General features: G+C 37.7%; 1 protein-coding gene across 5 annotated transcripts in view; it reads left to right on the top strand.

Annotated features, from left to right (window-relative positions):
• LOC135195677 (regulator of G-protein signaling 7-like) overlaps nt 1-19,524 on the top strand; it is a 225,368-nt gene that overhangs the window by 188,009 nt on the left and 17,835 nt on the right. For all 5 annotated transcript variants that reach the window (XR_010310208.1, XR_010310211.1, XR_010310210.1 and 2 more), the window contains 7 exons: nt 5,853-5,977; nt 6,818-6,916; nt 9,152-9,378; nt 10,265-10,378; nt 11,270-11,395; nt 14,952-15,138; nt 17,662-17,754. Coding sequence is in view for 1 of the 5 variants with exons in the window: in XM_064222067.1 (XP_064078137.1) it covers nt 5,853-5,977; nt 6,818-6,916; nt 9,152-9,378; nt 10,265-10,378; nt 11,270-11,395; nt 14,952-15,138; nt 17,662-17,754 (971 nt within the window). In the remaining 4 variants the exon portion in view is untranslated. The remainder of the gene's footprint in view (nt 1-5,852; nt 5,978-6,817; nt 6,917-9,151; nt 9,379-10,264; nt 10,379-11,269; nt 11,396-14,951; nt 15,139-17,661; nt 17,755-19,524) is intronic.

The raw sequence follows: 19,524 nt of genomic DNA on the forward strand, positions 1-19,524 counted from the left end.
CGGCTTTATTCTACAAAGATCGAAGATCGGTGCTTAGTACCTCAGGGTGGATTTGGGGGGGGGGTCGTTTTCTCTAGAATAGATTGTTGTGGTGTGATAATGTTTGTCATACGTAAACGGGCTGTAGGCTACTTGTGCTCTAATATATTGTGGTATTATCATTCGGGGAATGTATTTACATGTCTTTTTCACAGGAGAATACTTTGTGTGTCTGTGTGTGTATGAGAGAGAGAGAGAGAGAGAGAGAGAGAGAGAGGTGTTTCCTTTCATTCCAAGAGAAAGAACCCTGGCATAGGAGAGAGGGAGAGAGAGAAGTACTTTCTTTCATTCCAAAAGAAGGAACGCAGATAAGAGAGAGAGAGAGAGAGAGAGAGAGAGAGAGAGAGAGAGAGAGAGAGAGAGAGAGAGAGAGAAGTGCTTTATTTCATTCTAAAAGAGCAAGTTTTCTTTCATTAGAAAGAAAGAACCCCGACATGAGAGAGAGAGAGAGAGAGAGAGAGAGAGAGAGAGAGAGAGGAAATGGTTCGAAGTCCGTTAATCAATTTCCCATGATTATTTGCACAGAAGATTAATTAAGGTGAGGTTTTCATTGATTATCAACACCACCATCACCACTATCACCATCAACAGACCAACAGCAGAGAACACACGTTAGTCATAAGCTTCCTGACGGGATGATTTCTCGAGACAAAAATGAGGTACCAGGTTGAGATACAGTCATCTTTGAACGCGACCGTTGGTTGACACTAAATTGTTTTTGTTTAGGTGGAGCGGGTCTTACGCCAGCATGTAGTACAAGAGCTAAGGCCCTTTGAACTAACCGAGAATGGCCAAAAGCGAGAGTAGTTGTTTCTAGGGTACAAAAGTGTGCTGAATCCAAAAATGGGCGTCTTGCAAGTCCCTGGTGGGACATATGCCTGTAAGACACCATTTACTGCCATGACAGAGTTCCGACCAAATGTGACAAGTTAAGACGGAACTGTCATTGATTAGTGATTCCTTTCCTATTCTGTCATCATAGTAACAACATTTTTTTGACTTTTAAATGAATTATCTATGTCCATAATTAATCCTTAAAGCCCAGATGTCCTCGAGAGGTCATTTAAAGTCGTCCGATGTAAAAGATAATTTAATGGAACTTGACTGTTACATGAGAAAAGTTAACTAACATGTTGAATAACCTACTGATTAAATTAAAGAATATTTATAAATGTGAATGGAATAAGTATACTGTTAACCATATGACCATAACTCAGTCGCTGTCATATTCCGAGTCTCCTGAAGAAACTTCCTTAATTTCCCTTTCTTCATTTCCTGGATCCAACGTCTTTTCATCATCAATCGTACAACAGATGTCTTTTGGCATTTGCTCTTTCTCAAACCAAAGTAAAGGGTATGTACTATCTTCACGTTTAAGCATTGTTAGGATGGGTTGGTTAGCATTTTCCATACTAATGCAACATAGTTTGAACGACGAATTTTCTGTTTCAGTACTGATTGGCAAGGAGGCAGTCCACCAGCATGAAAGCCTTTAATATTCTGAAGTGGTTGTTTGTCATCTTTTGGCTTGTATTTATCATTGAAAATTAAGTACTCCACTTCATCTACTTATTCTACTGAATGGTTTCCATAGAGAACACAAACCAATTTCTCCAACTCTTTTGAGATGACCAACACTGTCCTGTGATTCTGTTCCCAGTTTGCCAAACGTGTCTTGGAATTCCTTGGAGGATTCAACTATGGCATATGGTTAAATCTTTCCTTTCCTCAGAAAGGATGCTGTGAAATCACAACCTGTGAATGTGTGCAGCCCAGGAAGAGCCATACACAGGTTTCTTCCAAGATTTGAAGCAAGATTAGTGACATCTATAAATCTTCTAGTATTATTCTTACTCCGCCCTACATCCATCCATATATGTAGCTCTGTGTTATGGACATGATAAAGCAAGGTCACAAGAATATCTGTGTCATTACATCTCACAATTACATTGGCACCACTTTATGTTCTTTCAATATTCTGAAGATGCAACATAATACGAATGTCGGCCTTCTCATGGCAACACTCAAGATCGCCAACTTTTTCACACACTACATGACCATCAACCTCTTTGATCAGTCAAGCTGCAATTCATAATGGTGTCTGTCCCCGTTCCGTTTTAATTTAGAGGTCAATAATTCCATAAGCAATGAATTAACGGCTTTATTCTCTCTCCAGTCCAAAATATATTTCATGACCGTACAAGACAGAGGCATAGCTTTCATCTTCCCATTCCTTCACCAGAGAGTGCAATAATGACTTCTTAAAGTTACTATTTCTCAATGCTTGTTGAAAGTCCTTTGGACGATTGTGCTAAGGGCCTTGTACAATGAGACTGTTTTTACCCCAAGGTTTCCATGCCTTCCACGTTCTATGTTCTTGATTGAAGGACTTTCATAGGTGTCACACAAAAAATCCACACGCTTTGCTTTTTTACAGAGATTTACCATGGTGTCCTTTGGAATTCTTTGGAAATGGAATAGGATGAACCATGTCAGAGTTAAACTTTCTTTTTCGCTTAAGTGTTTTTGGTGGCATGTCTGCTTGTGTATTATCTTTACCTGCTGGACTGGTAGTTGATATGCCTTTTTAAAAAATTTTGGTAGTAAATGATAGGATTTCAGTGTTTTCATCATGATTGTCCCATGCTGTACCTGCGGACAAACCAGGCACTTGAACTATTCCATCTGGAGCTACACTTTGCCTTCTTACCACAGCGGTTGCCATAGGTGTCTCCAGAGCTTCAGCTACATTATAGCTTATACAGTGACCAAAATGGTTGAGTATATCCAAGACCTTCTTGCTTCCAGTCACGCTCTTTATACCAAGTCCTAAGGATATGTGCTTTGCTGGTTTTACCCTTCCACGGGTTGTTGCAAATACTGAATCATCAGCAGATGACTGGACATAACGTTCAACACGTGGACTCATTACAGAAGAGTGGCTGCCAGTGTAGAGTGTCTGGAAGAATAGAAGTAGCTCTTCAGGAGTATCTGCCTCACCAGCACATAAGTGATGTCTTGAGGCAAGGGTCTAGCGTTTTCCTGTAGCTTCTGAATGACAGAGCGAAGTTGTAATGCAGCATCAACAATAGTAGCATTGGTAGAAGAAAGAACAAGAAAGGCTTCATTGATTGCATCATGCATCTCAATATGATTGGCACAGACCACAGTGCCTTTGTTTGGCAAACGATATGTTCTTAATCTGTCACTGAACTGTGGCAATATCTTCTCACATAATTTTTGTGATGTGTATGAAGAATCGTATTTACCAAGGTCCATCAATATCTGGAAGTAACGGGACTTCAGAGAGCTCGGTAATTCAGCACAACCTTTTTGGACGATAAATGCAGATATGTGTTCAGATAGTATTTTGAAAACTATCTCATGGGGGTCACGAAGTTGAGGATATTCACTGTCCGTGTGCGTCTTTCCCGGTCTTTCTGCTTCGTTCAAATAGTCTTTTCGATAGCTATGATGATATTTAACTTCCTTTGCTATAAAATGTACATTACCTATTTTCGATAACAAGACTTCATCCTTGAGCAGAGTTGCAGCATATTTAATTTCCTCCTGAACATCAGAAGTTTTACATCTCCCTAAACCTTCAAGTTTCCCTTGACATTTTTTTCAAGACCGGTTGCAGAATATACATACTGGCTGGAAAACTCCGATGTTGAATGTAGTTGGAGATACTGTATATGTTTTCGATAGCAGTAAAGACCGCCGGTTATGGTCTGTCCTCTCTTCATATGTTTCTTTTTCAGGAAGGCCCTAAGGTACTGAAGTGAATCTCTTGTAGCATTCCCTGTGGTAGCCATATTCTCACTATGATTTAGAAAGATTGCAAAATTTCGCAGACAGAAGCATATTTCGAGTACTTATATTTCTCTTTCCTCCCGTTTGACGCTCTTTTCGCAGTCTTCCATGTGTTTTCATCGAATTCCAAAATATCATTGTCTTTTGTGTCGGATGTAACATGAAGTATGCAAATGCGTTCCACGTGCTTGGAAGATCCTGGGATTGATTCACTGGGCGTCTCTACCATCATGCATTCATCATATCACTCTGAAATGGAATATTTCAGAGTAGATATTGATAAACAATATTATGATGCACACAAACGTTTTTGCACTGCGCCCATTTGGTAATGAATTGAAACAAGAAATCCAATATATACATTTTCAAAACATTAATAATTCATTTAAAGGTTACAAAATGTTACTATAATGAATAGGAAAGGCATCATTAATCAATGACAATTCCGTCTTAAGTTGTCACATTTGGTCGGAACTCTGTCATGGCCGTCATGATGGTAAATGGTGTCTTACAGGCATATGTCCCACCAGGGACTTGTAAGACGCCCATTTTTGGATTCAGCACACTTTTGTACCCTAGATACAACCACTTTCGCTTTTGGCCATTCTCGGTTAGTTCAAAAGACCTTAGCTCTTGGACTAACGTGCTTTTGGTCTGGTACAATGTGAGTAGGGCAGCAGGCCGGTTATGGACCTCAGATACGAATTTGCTCTTTTTCAGGTTTAAACGTTTCCCTTGAATGAAATCAAGCGAATTTTTGGAAAATGTTCACTATTTTGATTGGTAAAAGGTGGTCACAATTCCTCTGTTGCCTACGATTTTACCAACTACAGTTGCTTCACGGGACTGATTTGCCAAAAGAGGTTCCAGGAAATCCGACAAAAGTCATGTTCTTGTTTGAGGCGAGCACGATATAATTGCAATTACAGGAAGGCAGCATGATTCACTATGACAGACCATTTCTTATCAACTTGAGCCTTCTGTAGCAATATATTAATACTTCAGAACATTCTCTCAATCTTAGACCAAGAAATCGTCACAAGTCAGTTCCACGCAATTCTCATTAACAACGGCTGTAACGTCACCGTTATCATCATCCAGGGGCGGATTTAGGGTGTGCCAGACCCTAGGCCGGCGACCTTTGGGGACCCCTCTCATTTATGGGCAAGCAAAGAGGGCCCTTATGGGTTCGGGGTGTTAGGTATCCAGGATGTATTTTCTAATTAAACACCTCTAGAATATTATTTAATCAAAGGTTATTTTAAATAATTATAATATTGTTGCAGTAGTTATTGTTGTTGTTGTTGCTGCTGTTATTTTTTTTTTTCAAAATGATGAGACAGTCTTAGGAGCATTGAAACTGCAAGGAATGAAAGAAAGAGAATACCAAGAGAGAGAGAGAGAGAGGAGAGAGAGAGAGAGAGAGAGAGAGAGAGAGAGAGAGATTCCACAAAATTTCATTTATTCAGAGAGAAAGAACCCCAAATATAGGATGGATAGAAAGATAAATTGAAGAATAACAAGTCCATTGTCTTGAGATATTCCAAAGGGAATAACCATCAAGTCAGTTCGCTACAGTAAACGATGTGGCAGGTCGCCCCATTGTCAAAATGACCCGTTTGCATGTCCCTCCCGACAAGGACGGCGGCGATCTGGAAATGGAGGAAAAGGCTCAGTCATGATGTCCTACAATCTCGTTTCCAAAGTTTTTCGTTTTCCCTGTTTGGGAATATTAAGCAAATGTTGGTCGGTCACCAGTGCTTTTACTGACTGTATCGTTGAAATGGTTAGCAAGTCCTTTTCTTTGGACCTTAGTTACTGACACAAAAAGACACAACCACGCACATACACACGCACACATACGCAGGCACAGACAGACTTGACCCAAGCCTTACGAAATCAGAATTCGCGACTCTTTCTTTTCTCGAGGTGAATGATCGGCCGAGCAAATGGGGAAGATCCGAAACGTAAACAAACTCTTCTTCTTCTTCTTGCAGCTGTATACTTGTGCAAGAGAACCATGCAAAACAAAGCGAGGTTGGAGCTGGCGGATTACGAGGCGGAGAATCTAGCCAGATTACAAAAGATGTTCAGCAGGAAATGGGAGTTCATTTTCATGCAGGTAAGGAGCAATGTCTATGTAAAGCTTTTGTTGATTCAGTGAGCGTTGTCATCGAAGCACGAATACTTGTTTGAAAGTGAGGAGGATCAATATGGCATTTAATTCTTAGTGGAAGTCTGAGTAAACTGACCGTATAAATAATGACAGTGAAGGTACAAGTGAGAGAAATACGAGCACTGATGGTGAGGAAATTGAGAAATTGGGCCAATTACAGTAGGAATTATGATAGCTGATTAATGATATTTAGAAGTGAAGGAAATGACTGGAGAAAATGGTTCATGATGGCTGCAAATGGTACTGATAAGGCTCGCAGATAGGGATGAGTAAAATGAATCTGAATTATGGCTACACGAAAATAATGCCAATAAAACTATTAATTAACAAACAATGCTGAAACACAGTGAGACGTACTTCATAAATTTCAACAATGTTTTGGTTTTTATTTTCCTTTAGCTTTATAAGAAAATGTTCGACGCAATGAAGTATTGAGATGTATATGTTTCTTAAAGGCATCAGTATAATGCTCTAGCTTATTTGCCCGTTATTAGAATTTTCACGACGAAGCTGTATCAAAAGCCTTACTTGTATCACCACTTTTTATGTCAAGTCACTAGATGAGCATAAAAAACTCCATTGTTACCCTTCACTTGCATCAGTTAACTCTCGTATTTCTGTTCCTTACTTGTGCTTCTACCCGTCTTTATCATGAAGCCTAAAGTAAAAATAAAATCTTGTGTATTGCCACTCCATTTTTGTAATGCCACACACGCATTTAATACGCATTACTTGTCCTTAAACGAAGAATGAGTGTAAACTGGAGCTCCTTTATTTCCCTTTCAGGCCGAGGCACAGAGCAAAGTCGACAAGAAAAGAGATAAACTGGAGAGAAAAGTGCTAGACTCTCAAGAGCGAGCCTTCTGGGACGTCCACAGACCGGTGGTAGGTGGAGGGGGCCTGGCCAGCGGATGGGATACTCCCTGGAACTTGATAGACCCTATCTCTTTTGATTTCTGTGTGCACGCGTAGGCGGCCGGTTATGTGCACGCATTCATTTGCGTGTGAGAATGTACTTAATCACGACTATTCACAAACATTCTCACAACCCCCCATCCCCCTCCATCGCTTCTTTTGAGATCTAGAGGTCAGAGTTTGTTTGTGTTGGAGGGGGAGAGGGGCGGCGTGGTGGGGCGGGGTGGGTTGCGGGGTGGGGGGAGGTTTGTTACCGAGCCTATATATATACTTCGTGGATGCTGGAGCCAAAGATAAAGGTGAGGAGATGCTCATTTCGCGGCTATGAGCGCTTCCTCTGTTTGGACTTCATTTAGCTCAACTCGAAATGGCTGATCCTTTTGTCTTACTCTTTCGTCTGGAGTTCCTACTTCTTTTTTGGAATTTCGAATAAAACTCCGACAATGAAGATGCTGCTCAGTTTTCGTTGAATGATCAACGTACATATTACGACTTTTCAAGCTGATTTTATTTTTAGACATTTCTAGGTATTTTAAGGGGCTGTAAGTTTACTAATCAATGTAATTTAGGGGGATGAAAGAAAGGCCTTAGCTAAAGTATTGCAGCATAAATAGTTTTCAAGGAATTCGTAACATATTCACTTGATGTTAACGGTTGGATCAGCAATTATACGCATCACTTCTGTGTTAGATTCTGGTCAAAGTGTTCATCGTAATGTGACATTTGTGAAATCCTGCGTCAGGAGCATTGTGTCTTTCATATTTGTTTTCCGCAATACAGCATATCGTTCGCAAGTTACTTTCTAGTACAAATTTTTCTGTTGGAAGCAAATCGTGTCTTGGAGTTACTTTCTGCACCAAAGCAAATTGTTGAAGAATTATTTTTTGGAGAAAAGCATTTGGTTGAAAAGGGACTTTTCGATGAAAGCGTATCTTAAAGAAATACTCTGCAACGAAGCACATCAATAAAATAATACTAATAAAAACTGGTCAATGCAAACGACAGCAGCTGACCTAACATGGGGGTCAACTTTTATGCTCTTTTTAGTTGAGTCTGAGCAAAGAACTTCAAATCTCTTTCATTCTAGCATTCTTCAATCTACCTGAAATGACTTTGCTTGGTTGGAAAGTACTTCAGTCGCTGATACCTGAAGCTCTCGTCTTGAAAGTGAACTGGGTGGCTAACGAAGCTCGTCTGGGTCTACCTCCTTGCTTTTCTTGGAGCTTGTTGCATAAATGATAATCCTAATCGAAAGTTATAGAGAAGTCTAGTTAAATTCCGAAGTGTCGATGTCACTAGGTGTTCCGGAGGCCGATCTGTAGGTATCTCTTAAGTGCTCGTTCCTTTAAGTTCTGTATAAAACATAATCCGGACACGTATCCCAAGGTTCTCATATAGGAAGGTAAAGAGACCAGAATTCCTAATTGCCTGTTTGTTTCGTGGACAGAATAATTCATAAATATTTATTTTTCCGAATACTGAGGCTGATGGGACATACAACACTATAAATTTTGTACTCCTTACTCTAGGAGAAGAAAAGAAATCGTGTGGGAGAGGTGGTGGTGGGAAAAGAAAAGCATCGGCGACCCTTCATTCAAGGGAAAGCCGATATTTAACTTTCAAAGCAAATCGCCATTTATTTTATTATAAGTCTGAGGCTGCGATCGCTTTAGAAAGGCACCATTTTCATGGACCACATTACTGTTGTTGATTCCAGTATTTGCACCTTCCCTACTCCTATGATAGTTAACAGTAGTCTAAAAAGATCCGTGCAATTGCAGTCACTCAGTTTGCAACTACTAATGCCTTGTCATAGCAGATATGCTTTTACTCTATATTTATTATAAAATATCACTAATACCATGACTCCTGCTACTACTACTGCTTCTACTAATACTTCTACTACTACTACGACGTCTTCTACTACTTTTATTGCTATTATTACTTCTACTATTAATAATACTTCTACTTCTTCTACTACTACTACTACTACTACTACTACTACTTCTACTACTACTACGACGTCTTCTGCTACCACTAATGCTACTTCTACTTCTACTACTACTACTACTATTACTATTACTACTACTTCTACTTCTACTACCACTACTACTACTTTTACTAATACTACTTCTCCTACTACTACTACTACTACTACTTCTTCTATGACCACTACCACTGCTAACGCCAGTTCGTGTCCCTCAGCCGGGATGCGTGAACACGACGGAGATCGACATCAAGAAGGCGTGTCGGATGAACAAGCCCATCAAGTCGCAGAGGCACTGGGTCCTGGGTGTGGCCGGCGGTCGCATCTCGCCCTCGGTCTCCGAGACCGACATCACCAGCCCGGTCGAGACGCTGAAACACGACATCGACATCCTGAAGATGAGGGTCGACAGATGTAACTTCAAAGTATCGAAGGCGGCAGAGTCGTGAGTGGCTCCTTTCCTTGGTCCTTCATTCATGGGGATTCATCCATTCATTATACATACATACATAAATACATACATACATATTTCAAAGCGTACACTCATACATGCATTCATAGATGAAGGCATAAATCATACATGCATCAATATCTTTAGTTTATTCATTCATAAGATCTTAAATGACTTGTCCTTAGAAGATGTTATGTACACAGATATTTATGCAGGTGTTCGTGTCCTCACTATAGCTGAAGATGATGCACTTATGTAAGTGGTATATATTTTCATTCAAGCATTCTTGTATAAAGTCATGCAATCACTAATTTAATTTCATACTTTGATTCTTACAAAAAATGATCAGGTTAACTGACTATAAATTCATGCAAACACGAAATAAAATTTTCACAATATTTCATCTATTCATTCCTTATATAATATTTATATTCATGAATTCATACATGCATTTACTGATGAAGTAAACTTAATTCATACATATATTGACACATTTCATAACTACGTTAAATAGTTAAGATAAAGTGCTAGTTGTGAAATTGTAAGTCAAGTCTATGAGTTCCCTTGTTTAGAATGTAAAGTGTCTTACCTAACGATGTGAATACAATATATACATTATTCATAATACCTTAGTTAAGGTCATTTATTTCAGGGACGTGGCATCTCAGTAAGGGGAATCATTTCTTGGTTAACAGCCCCTTTTCCTCAGGTAGAGGAAGTCTGAGAAGAGCGTTCATTTCCTAAGTAAAGGGGCCCTACATTCTCAGAAAGTGAACTCTTATTCATTGTAGAATATTTATTGTCTTATTCAAAGGCATAAAAAAAGGGGGGAAAAGAAAACAAGGAATTCAAAGTTAAAATATCCATTCTTCTTCCTCAGGTTCATCAGCTACTGGGAACAATACCAAGAATACGACCCTTTTATAACACACCCCGACCCCCCAAACCCCTGGATAACAGACTGTCCGGAATTCTGGGAGGTTGAAAAATTAGCGTAAGTCTCCTTGTGTAGCCTTTCTCTTCGATTGATGGCGTTATTCTCTTCTTGGGCTGATTCTGCCGGTGGACTGTGGAGGGCGTTGTTGCCAACCTTTCGTTTAATAGGAATCTCATTTCACGGTCATATATATAATATATACTATATATAATATATATATATATATATATATATCTATATATATATATATATATATATATATTATATATATATATATAATTATATATATATATATATATATATATATATATATATATATATATATATATATATGTATATATATATATATATATATATATATATATATATATATATATATATATATATATCTCACCCCTTTTCCCACTCATTTGGGGAAGTTCTACTGTCTTGTTCAAACCGTCTATTCTCATTGTGTTTCCAAGAATAAGGATAATAAACTAGGAAATTGAGAGCAGACATATTTATTGAACATAAAAACTGACGACTTAGGGTACTGAATGAATGCGAAGCAAACTCGAAAAACAAATTTGACATTTTTTTTCCCCGGAAAAATACCGACAATCTTGAAACAATGCTTATCATTTTTATTGCAATTAATACAATTATTGAATGTTAATTGGGGGCCCTTGACCCCGTCCCCTCCACCCCTTGGCTACGCCACGAGAAACGGGTTTGTCTTATCATATCTCTGTTAACAACTATATGCATAAAAGTAAGTCCATATGTAATACATATATATATATATATAATATATATATATATATATATATACATATATATATATATATATATATATATATATATATATATATATATGTGTGTGTGTGTGTATATATATATGTATGTATGTATATATACTGTATATGAAATCAATGGATCGATAAACATGTTTATATTCATTTACAGGAAAGAGATCCCAGCGAAACGAGTCAGGCGGTGGGCCTTCAGTGTTCAAGAGCTCCTGAAGGATCCCCTGGGCAGGGAACAATTCGTTAAGTTCCTGGAGAAGGAGTTCAGTGCAGAGAATCTTATGTGAGTTGGAGAAGGCAGCCTGAGTGTTTGTTTTTATGTTCTGAGTAACCTTTTGCTTGATTCAGATCATCTAAGTTTGTTTTCTTGTCCTGGGTAACGTTTCAATTGGTTCTGATAATGTGAGTTTGTTTTCGTGTCCTGGGTAAACTTTTGTTACTTTCAAACGATATAACCTTTCTCTTGGTCCATATCATCTGAGGTTATTTTCTTGTTCTGAGCAATCTTTCGTTTGGTTCAGATAATCTGACTTCCTTTTCTTGTTCTGAATATCCTTTCACTTAGTTCAGATAAGCTGATGTTGTTTTCTTGTCTGAGTGACCTCCCTGGAACATATGTCGTTTGGTAAGATAATCTAAATTTACTATTTTTGTCGAGTAATCTTTCGCTTGGTTCAGATAGTCTAAGTTTATTTTTTCGTTCTGAGTGACCTTGCTAGAACATCTGTCCTTTTCAAATAATCTAAGTTTTATTTAATTTTTTTTTTCGGAGTAACCTTTCGTTTGATTCTGATAATTTAATTTACTTTCTTGGCTTGAGCGACCTTCCTAGCACATCTATATTTTGGTGAGATAATCTAAGTTTGTTCTTGTTCTGAGTAATCTTCCTGGAACATTTGGGGATTGGTTCAGTCAATCTCTGGTAGGTTTCTTGTTTGTCGTAAACTTCCTGGAACATCTGTAGTTTGGTTCAGACAATCTATGTTTGGTTTCATGTTTTGAGTGACCTTCCCGGAACATCTTGTAGTTTTGTTCAGACAATCTAAGTTGGGTTTCGTGTTCTGAGTGACTTTCCTGGAGCATATTTAGTTTGGTTCAGACAATCTGTTGGATTTTTTGTTCTGAGTAACCTTCCTGGAACATAAGTAGTTTGGTTCAGATAATTTCTGCTGGGTTTCTTGTTCTGAGTAAACTTCCTGGAATACCTGTAGTTTGGTTCAGAAAATCTATGTTGGGTTTCATGTCTGAGTAACCTTCCTAGAACATCTGTACTTTGTTTTAGACAATCTCTGTTGGGTTTCTTGTTCTAAGTAGCCTTCCTGGAACATCTGTAGTTTGGTTCAGACAATCCATGATGGATTTCATGTTCTGAGTAACGTTCCTGGAACACCTGTGGTTTGTTTCAGGCAATCTATGTTGGATTTCATGCTCTGAGTGACCTTCCTGGAACATCTGTAGTTTGGTTCTGACAATCTATGTTTGGTTTTATGTTTTGAGTGACCTTCCTGGAACATCTGTAGTTTTGTTCAAACAATCTAAGTTGGGTTTTGTGTTCTGAGTGACCTACCTGGAACACCTGCAGTTGGATTTCTTGGTCTGTTTAACCTTACTGGAACATCTGAAGTTTTGGACAATCTATGTTGGATTTCATGTTCTGTTTAACCTTATTGGAACATCTGTAGTTTGGTTCAGAAAATCTCTGCTAGGTTTAATTTTCTGGTAAACTTCGTGGAGCAACTGTAGTTTGGTTCAGACAATCTATGTTGGGTTTCATATTCTTAGTAACCTTCCTGAAACACCTGTAGTTGGTTCAGACGATCTATGTTGGTTTTCATGTTCTGAGTGACCTTCCTGGAACACCTGTAGTTTGGTTCGGAAAATCTATGTCGGGTTTCATGTTCTGAGTGACCTTCCCGGAACATCTGTAGTTTGGTTCAGACAATCTATGTTGGGTTACTTGTTCTGTGTGACCTTCCTAAAACATCTGTTGTTGGGTTAGAGTGATCTGAGTTGTTTTTTGTCCCGAGTGACCTTCATTGAATATTTTCTAGTCTCCTTGATATCCTGAATAACCTTTTCTGAGTATCTGTTTTGTTGTGGTACTCTAGGTCTTCCTATCTCAATTATTCTTCATGATACGTGATTTAGATAAAAATATTTTTTGGGCAATTAGCTATGTCATGAACTACATTTAGGAAATATATTTGATCTAGATATCGCTATGTCTTAAGCTTCCTTCATTAAACATGTGTTTTGTTGAATGTTCTATGTTCTTGACCTGTTATCATGTCACGTCTAGGATTAAAATATTTCCGGGAGGGCAAATACGATTTGATTGACCTTCATCATACGTGTTTGTTTATGACATTGTAGTTTACGTCTGCATGAATTATTTGGTAACCATGGAGCATTTATTTTTCTTCATAAACGGCAGCAAATTGGGCAAGCTTTCATTGCTGTCTGATATACAGTTGTATATCTCATCATAGAATTATGATACTCATATTCAAGGAATATCTTTTTTATTGACTATTTATATGAATTCTTAGATTTAATTTGCATTTTAAAGTCTTGGATGCTCAGGCTCTTTATTCAAAAGATATTGAAAAAAGCATTCACTACAATTTTCCAATGCTTCTGTGAATAAGAATACAGAAAACTAGGTCAAATTGACCGTACAGTTTTTGCATAATTATGAAAATTGTGAAAATTCAATTAAGATGATAACATTTCAGTCCCTTTGTTCTTTTTCATTTATTCTGTTTGCTGTTCATTAAATCAGTTTTCTAAATGACGCGAAGGTTGTCAAATGATGAATGATCAAATGTTCTTCAGAACTGAGTGACAAATGTTTCCAGAAATGAAACGTCCTTTGTATTTAGCAGTTGATCAGAATGCCTAGCGTGAACAGCAATCGCGGACCCCAAAAGTGGAAATGCCTACAGGAACTGCCGTACAATTTCATAAATAGTTTTGCTTTGCAGTGTATGATCATAATACACTAAAAGAAGTTATCGAAAGTTAATTAAGATAAATGTGCATCCCTTCCCGGCTGAAATCTATAATTATGTAATTGTACTTAGAGATCTTTATTTCTTCAAACGTTGTTATAGATATCTATATTGATAGATAAATCAATGTCCAATATACGTCGTACACTATATTTCAGCTAACTTGTAGTTTTATTGGCGACCAATTTCCGGATTTGTCTTATACCTCATACGTAAGAAAAGCAGATGTTTATATACTTTATTTCATGAGTGGAATATCAGTTCTACAAATCTTTTTTTTTTATCATTGAAACAAATCTTCTACTTCTTAATATTTTGTGTTGTAAGTATATCACCTGTTATATAATTCTTCGGTATCATCTATGATTGTTGAAGGTTACGTAGCAAGTTCACGTTTGAAGAATCATTTGTAAAATCCTTTGGTTTAGCTATGCAGCAAACGAGATAACTCGGGGTTATAATATAGCCTTTTATTTAGGGTAGCTTTACGGTGCATTAGTAGCATGCTGAAAGTGTTCTTTAATCTTTCATATTATTTGAAAATTTATTGTGATTTGCATTTCTCTATTCTGACTTTGCAGCGTAGTGGATTACCAGAGGAGATAACATAAGATGTTTTAGTCTTAGAAAAAGAATACATTATCATTTATACATTTACATTACAAGATGACTGAGAGTCATATTCAACTTATTCATGATTTTTATGAGAGCTTTAGTCTTTGGTACAAGATGAGTGGAGGTAACTTTGCATTTTTTCAAGTGACTGCTTATGTTTTCCGCCTACTTGTTAACACGACCCATACCTGAAGACCGCTGTTGCTCCTGCAGGTTCCTCAACGCAGTCCAGGAGCTGAAGTGCCTGCCGCAGAAGGACGTCAACGATAAGGTCCAGGCCATATTCGATGAGTTCCTCGCTCCGAACGCTCCGGTGCCAGTCAACATCGACTCCAAGTCTATGAACACTACGAAAAAAAATATGCAGAACAGAGATCGTTGGACTTTCGATGCAGCTGCTGTGAGTGTCGTATGTTGCAAAAAGGCTGATTTGACTATGGCACAGAATATAGTTAATTTGCATAAATTTAAATAGTTTCGTTTACTGAGTTGTGTTCGGGTTCATTGACATGGAAGCAGAGAATCTCATAAGGTTACTCTAATTATGTGTATGTAAGTTCATTTACACATTTAAAGCTGAATTTATTTACATAGATGCAAACACGTTCACTAACACACATGCAGACAAGTTGGCTGACGTAAGTTTGACTATGTTCATTCACATACTTGCATAGTGGTAAATAGGATTACTCATGTTAATTGTAACATATTAACTTACGATGGTGCGCATGATTGGTTTTACAATGAGGTGAAAGCGTCATTGGCATAGGTGTACATAAATGATATACAAACAAAGATGCAATTAAGATCTTGTATCAAGGCTATACTTCTGTAATGAGAACAAGGTCGGATATCGTGTGAGAAGAATCCTGACCAGCTTCTTTGGTTGAAAGATACGAGACAGAGAAAGAGTGTTCATGATTTCCAAATAACCGGTCTCTGAGACTATTTCACTCCTGGTTTAAATAAGCTCGATTTTATAATTAGAGTTGATTATGATAACTTAACTTCTCCCGGTCAGTGAGAAGATAAGAGGACAGATGAGACAACACTCTTTCTATTAAGGGATGATTAAGGCTAATTTATTTCGGTCGTAGGTTAGATCAAACAACTTAATTTCAGACTGGGTAGAGAAGCTATTTTTTCATTGAATGCAGATGAAACAATTTTCTTTCGATAAGGACATATACCAATTTCCTTGTTATCGTGGGTTGGGTGGGTTTGGGGGGGAGTTGGTAGATGAAGCAACTTTCTTCCAGATCAAGGGTAGATAAAAACACTTCCTTTTCGTCCTCGAATATATGATTCAACTTTCCTTCAGGCTGATGAAAGTTAAGGGTATCTGTTGGTCATCCTACCAACCAGCCTTCAAGCTTGGAGGCACCAAAACCAGGTGGAGTCACAAGAATATTACCGTGCGGTATAATGAGTATTATAATAGGAGTGCACTGTAGACAACAGCTACTTGCATGGACTCACGGTAACACCAGGTGGTGAGGTACTTCACTTTGGGAGCAGGACACAATTAAACGAGGACGGAATAGTCCAGCATGAGACAACGACACCATCAGAAAGAGCAGCATACTTCATTTGGAGAGAAGACGCACCACTAGGAAAGGGCAAGATACTCCCGGGGTCCAGGATTGGGAAAGGATATTAGATTATTGTGGGAACTCCAAGGTTGAGAAAAGGACAATGAAACAAGGGTAGGAAACTCCAAGATGAGAGAAGGGTACCAGTAGACGAAAGAACTACTCCACGGGGCTGACATCATTTGACTATGAGGAGTACCCTGTTTAGGAAGGGATAGTATCAGGCTATGGTTGAGACAAGGACACCATTAGACAAGGGCGGAATGCCCTCCCTGTGTGGTATAAGGAAATATATTATTAGAGTTAAGCTTGTCATATAACCCCTTGATGACGCCATGGTCACAAATGAACAAACAATTAAGTGGAACAAACCAAAAAGGCCATTGCCATGCAAAACCAGTTAATAAAAATAGAATATACATATGCTTGAAATGAGAAAGCAAAACGAATGAAATATTGCAAAAACAAGGCTAACTTAACAACCGAGCAAAAATATGCACACAACTGTAACGATATAATTTCAAGGGAACTAAGATCAAGGTTGAATGGAATTAGATCTTCGCTTAAACTAATAAACTTCTACTTCAGTAATGTTGACGAGACGACCATTTCATTTCACTCGTCTTTTCAGAAACTCTTCTTTTGCCTTGGCGCTGAAACAAATTTTGTCGTGGTTGTTCCTCCTTCTCATAGGCAGAGTCAGGTCATCTTTTTCTCAGAAAATATTGACTTTGATATGCGTTTCCAAGACACATCCCCTACATAGTAGGAATAAAAGAAATGAAAGATTATGCTAAGAAAGAAACTCATTTGGACACTTCAGAAGGCCTGGTGCTTTTCAGTGTTTCATCGCCTTCAGATCTGAAGCCGACGGTGCCTCGGAAAAATATGTGCGAAAGCTACTGAGTGCCTAGATAATATTTACGTCTATATAACATGGTGAATCGCTTGCAAGAACTTTGAAATAGCTATGTCTTCCATGATCTCCACTAGATATGTATTTTGCGATGGTATTTACTAGGAGAGTTCTTCATCATGTGTTTGGTGAAGATATTCCCTGTGAAAGCTGCAAAGCCTTGAACAGGCTTTATCAAACATATATTTTGTACAGGTTTTCCTAGTAAAGCTGCTATGCCTTGAGTAAGCTTCAGAAACCGTCTTGTAAAAGTGTTCTCTTAGAAAGCAGCTGCTGCGTCTTGAGCGGCCTTCATCAGATTGTATTTTATCCAAATATTCCCTGGGAAAGCAGCTGTGTGGTGAGTGACCTTCATAAAACACTATGAGTGGCAATGACTCTCAGCAGATTTTACCACTGAAATTCCTTTCCGCAGGCTCATCTCTATCACCTAATGAAGTCTGACAGCTACTCTCGGTATCTGCGCTCAGAAATGTACAAAGAATTCCTCTCTGGCAGTCGAAAAAAGGTTTGTCTTTGTCCCGGTAGCTATGGCGTTCATGTTCCTTCTGTTGGTATTTCAAACTCAGTTAAATTTCCTTTGATTAACGTAATGTTATTCCTTTCTGGATCAGTTTTAAGTTTGTGTCTCATTATTCCTTTCTAAATAAGTTTATCAGTATGTACAGAATTTGTGTATTGACTGTAAAAAGATAAATTGTGTTCCTTTAAAAGTAAAGCGAATTAAGTATATATTTCATATGCATGTGAATTTAATTTTTGTACAGAGCATTTTACAACATTACTATTGTCATATTTGAAACAATTTCACATTATTTTCAACATAATATGATGTTTTATTGTGTATTATTTGGTTAACAATAACTTTAATAACTTTCTACACTTGAGGAAATCGTCAATATTTTTCCTTGTCAAATTACTATACTTTGTTTAAGAAACTCTTTGAATTTGCAATGATAAAACTTATATTTTTCTTAAACCTTTCAGTTAAATAAGTTTATTAACTTAAAGCTTTGGACATTTCCCTTATGAATTAGTTTTGTGAGATAGCTACATCTAGATTTTTACAAGACTATGCTTTCTCTCAAATATTGTAAAGATATATCATGTCTAAAGATTTGCAACTTTGTACCAACTGTCAGTATTGTACAGAACACTGCCATTGACCTTTTAGAGTGTGTGTACTTTTCTAACACTTGACCATCAATGTGTAGTTTTGTATCAGTATTGGCCCAAGTATTTTGTCAGATCACGTGACAATTGGATCACTTCCCATTTTCAGTCCTTAGGCCTTTGTTTCCTTTTGAGTATCTATTGACTGTCTTTCGTTTCAGTTTTTAGTCATTTTGCTTCGACTTTTGTATCGAGTACAGTACTTAATCTTGGTGTTTAGCAGTAGTTGCAGGGTATGCAGAATTCTTAGCACTTTTGATCTGTGTGCAATGAGAGGTCAGTCCATTGCTTTATAGATAAGTCTAAAACAAGTGTCATGTTTCAGTTATAATATAATTTTTTTTAGCCACTGTTAAATTTGATATCCTTAGGGAATTTGTAATTCATCTTCTTTCTCACGCAATAAATAACTTTGCAAGAGTTTTCCCCCTTTAAATACTTCTAGAGTTGCTTTATCTAAAGTTGCATATTAATATCATAATAACTGAAGAGGATATTGACCTTAATAATCTGAGTGACCCCCTCACACCTGTCACTCCTGCATTCACCTATGGCTCAAGAGGATAGTGGCGAATAATGATAAGATATTAAATAAAAGAATTAATAGAGAGAGAGAGAGAGAGAGAGAGAGAGAGAGAGTTTCCCCATGGAAGTTTACTGGACATTTGGCGCTGCGTAAATTAATAGGACTTAAATTTTTTTTTTTTTTTTATTCATAACCAACTTTACTCTGAAACCTGAATGAACTATATCAATAGTGTTAAGTAAATAAGATTAGAGATATCAACTGACTGTGCCTCCAATAGTGAACAGAATAATGTACAATTCTGTATAAACAAGGGACCCGATGCCTTGCTTCATACCAGCGCCTCTCAAATGCTCAGTGGCAGTTTTGCATATGTGTGCATCTGCGTGATTGCGTACGCTCGTGTAACTTTAAACGTTAGACTTTATATCAGATATATTTCACTCTAGTACTGATGCACTAATCTGTTCATAAAAACAACTCAGTTTGGAAGTTAGAATGATGTTAGTAACAGGCACACTTGGTCGGTTGGATACTTCAGAAAATGACACATTTGACAGACAAAATGTTGGGAAACAA

The sequence above is a fragment of the Macrobrachium nipponense genome, chromosome 16 (genome assembly GCF_015104395.2).
Source record: "Macrobrachium nipponense isolate FS-2020 chromosome 16, ASM1510439v2, whole genome shotgun sequence".
Classification (NCBI taxonomy): domain Eukaryota; kingdom Metazoa; phylum Arthropoda; class Malacostraca; order Decapoda; family Palaemonidae; genus Macrobrachium; species Macrobrachium nipponense.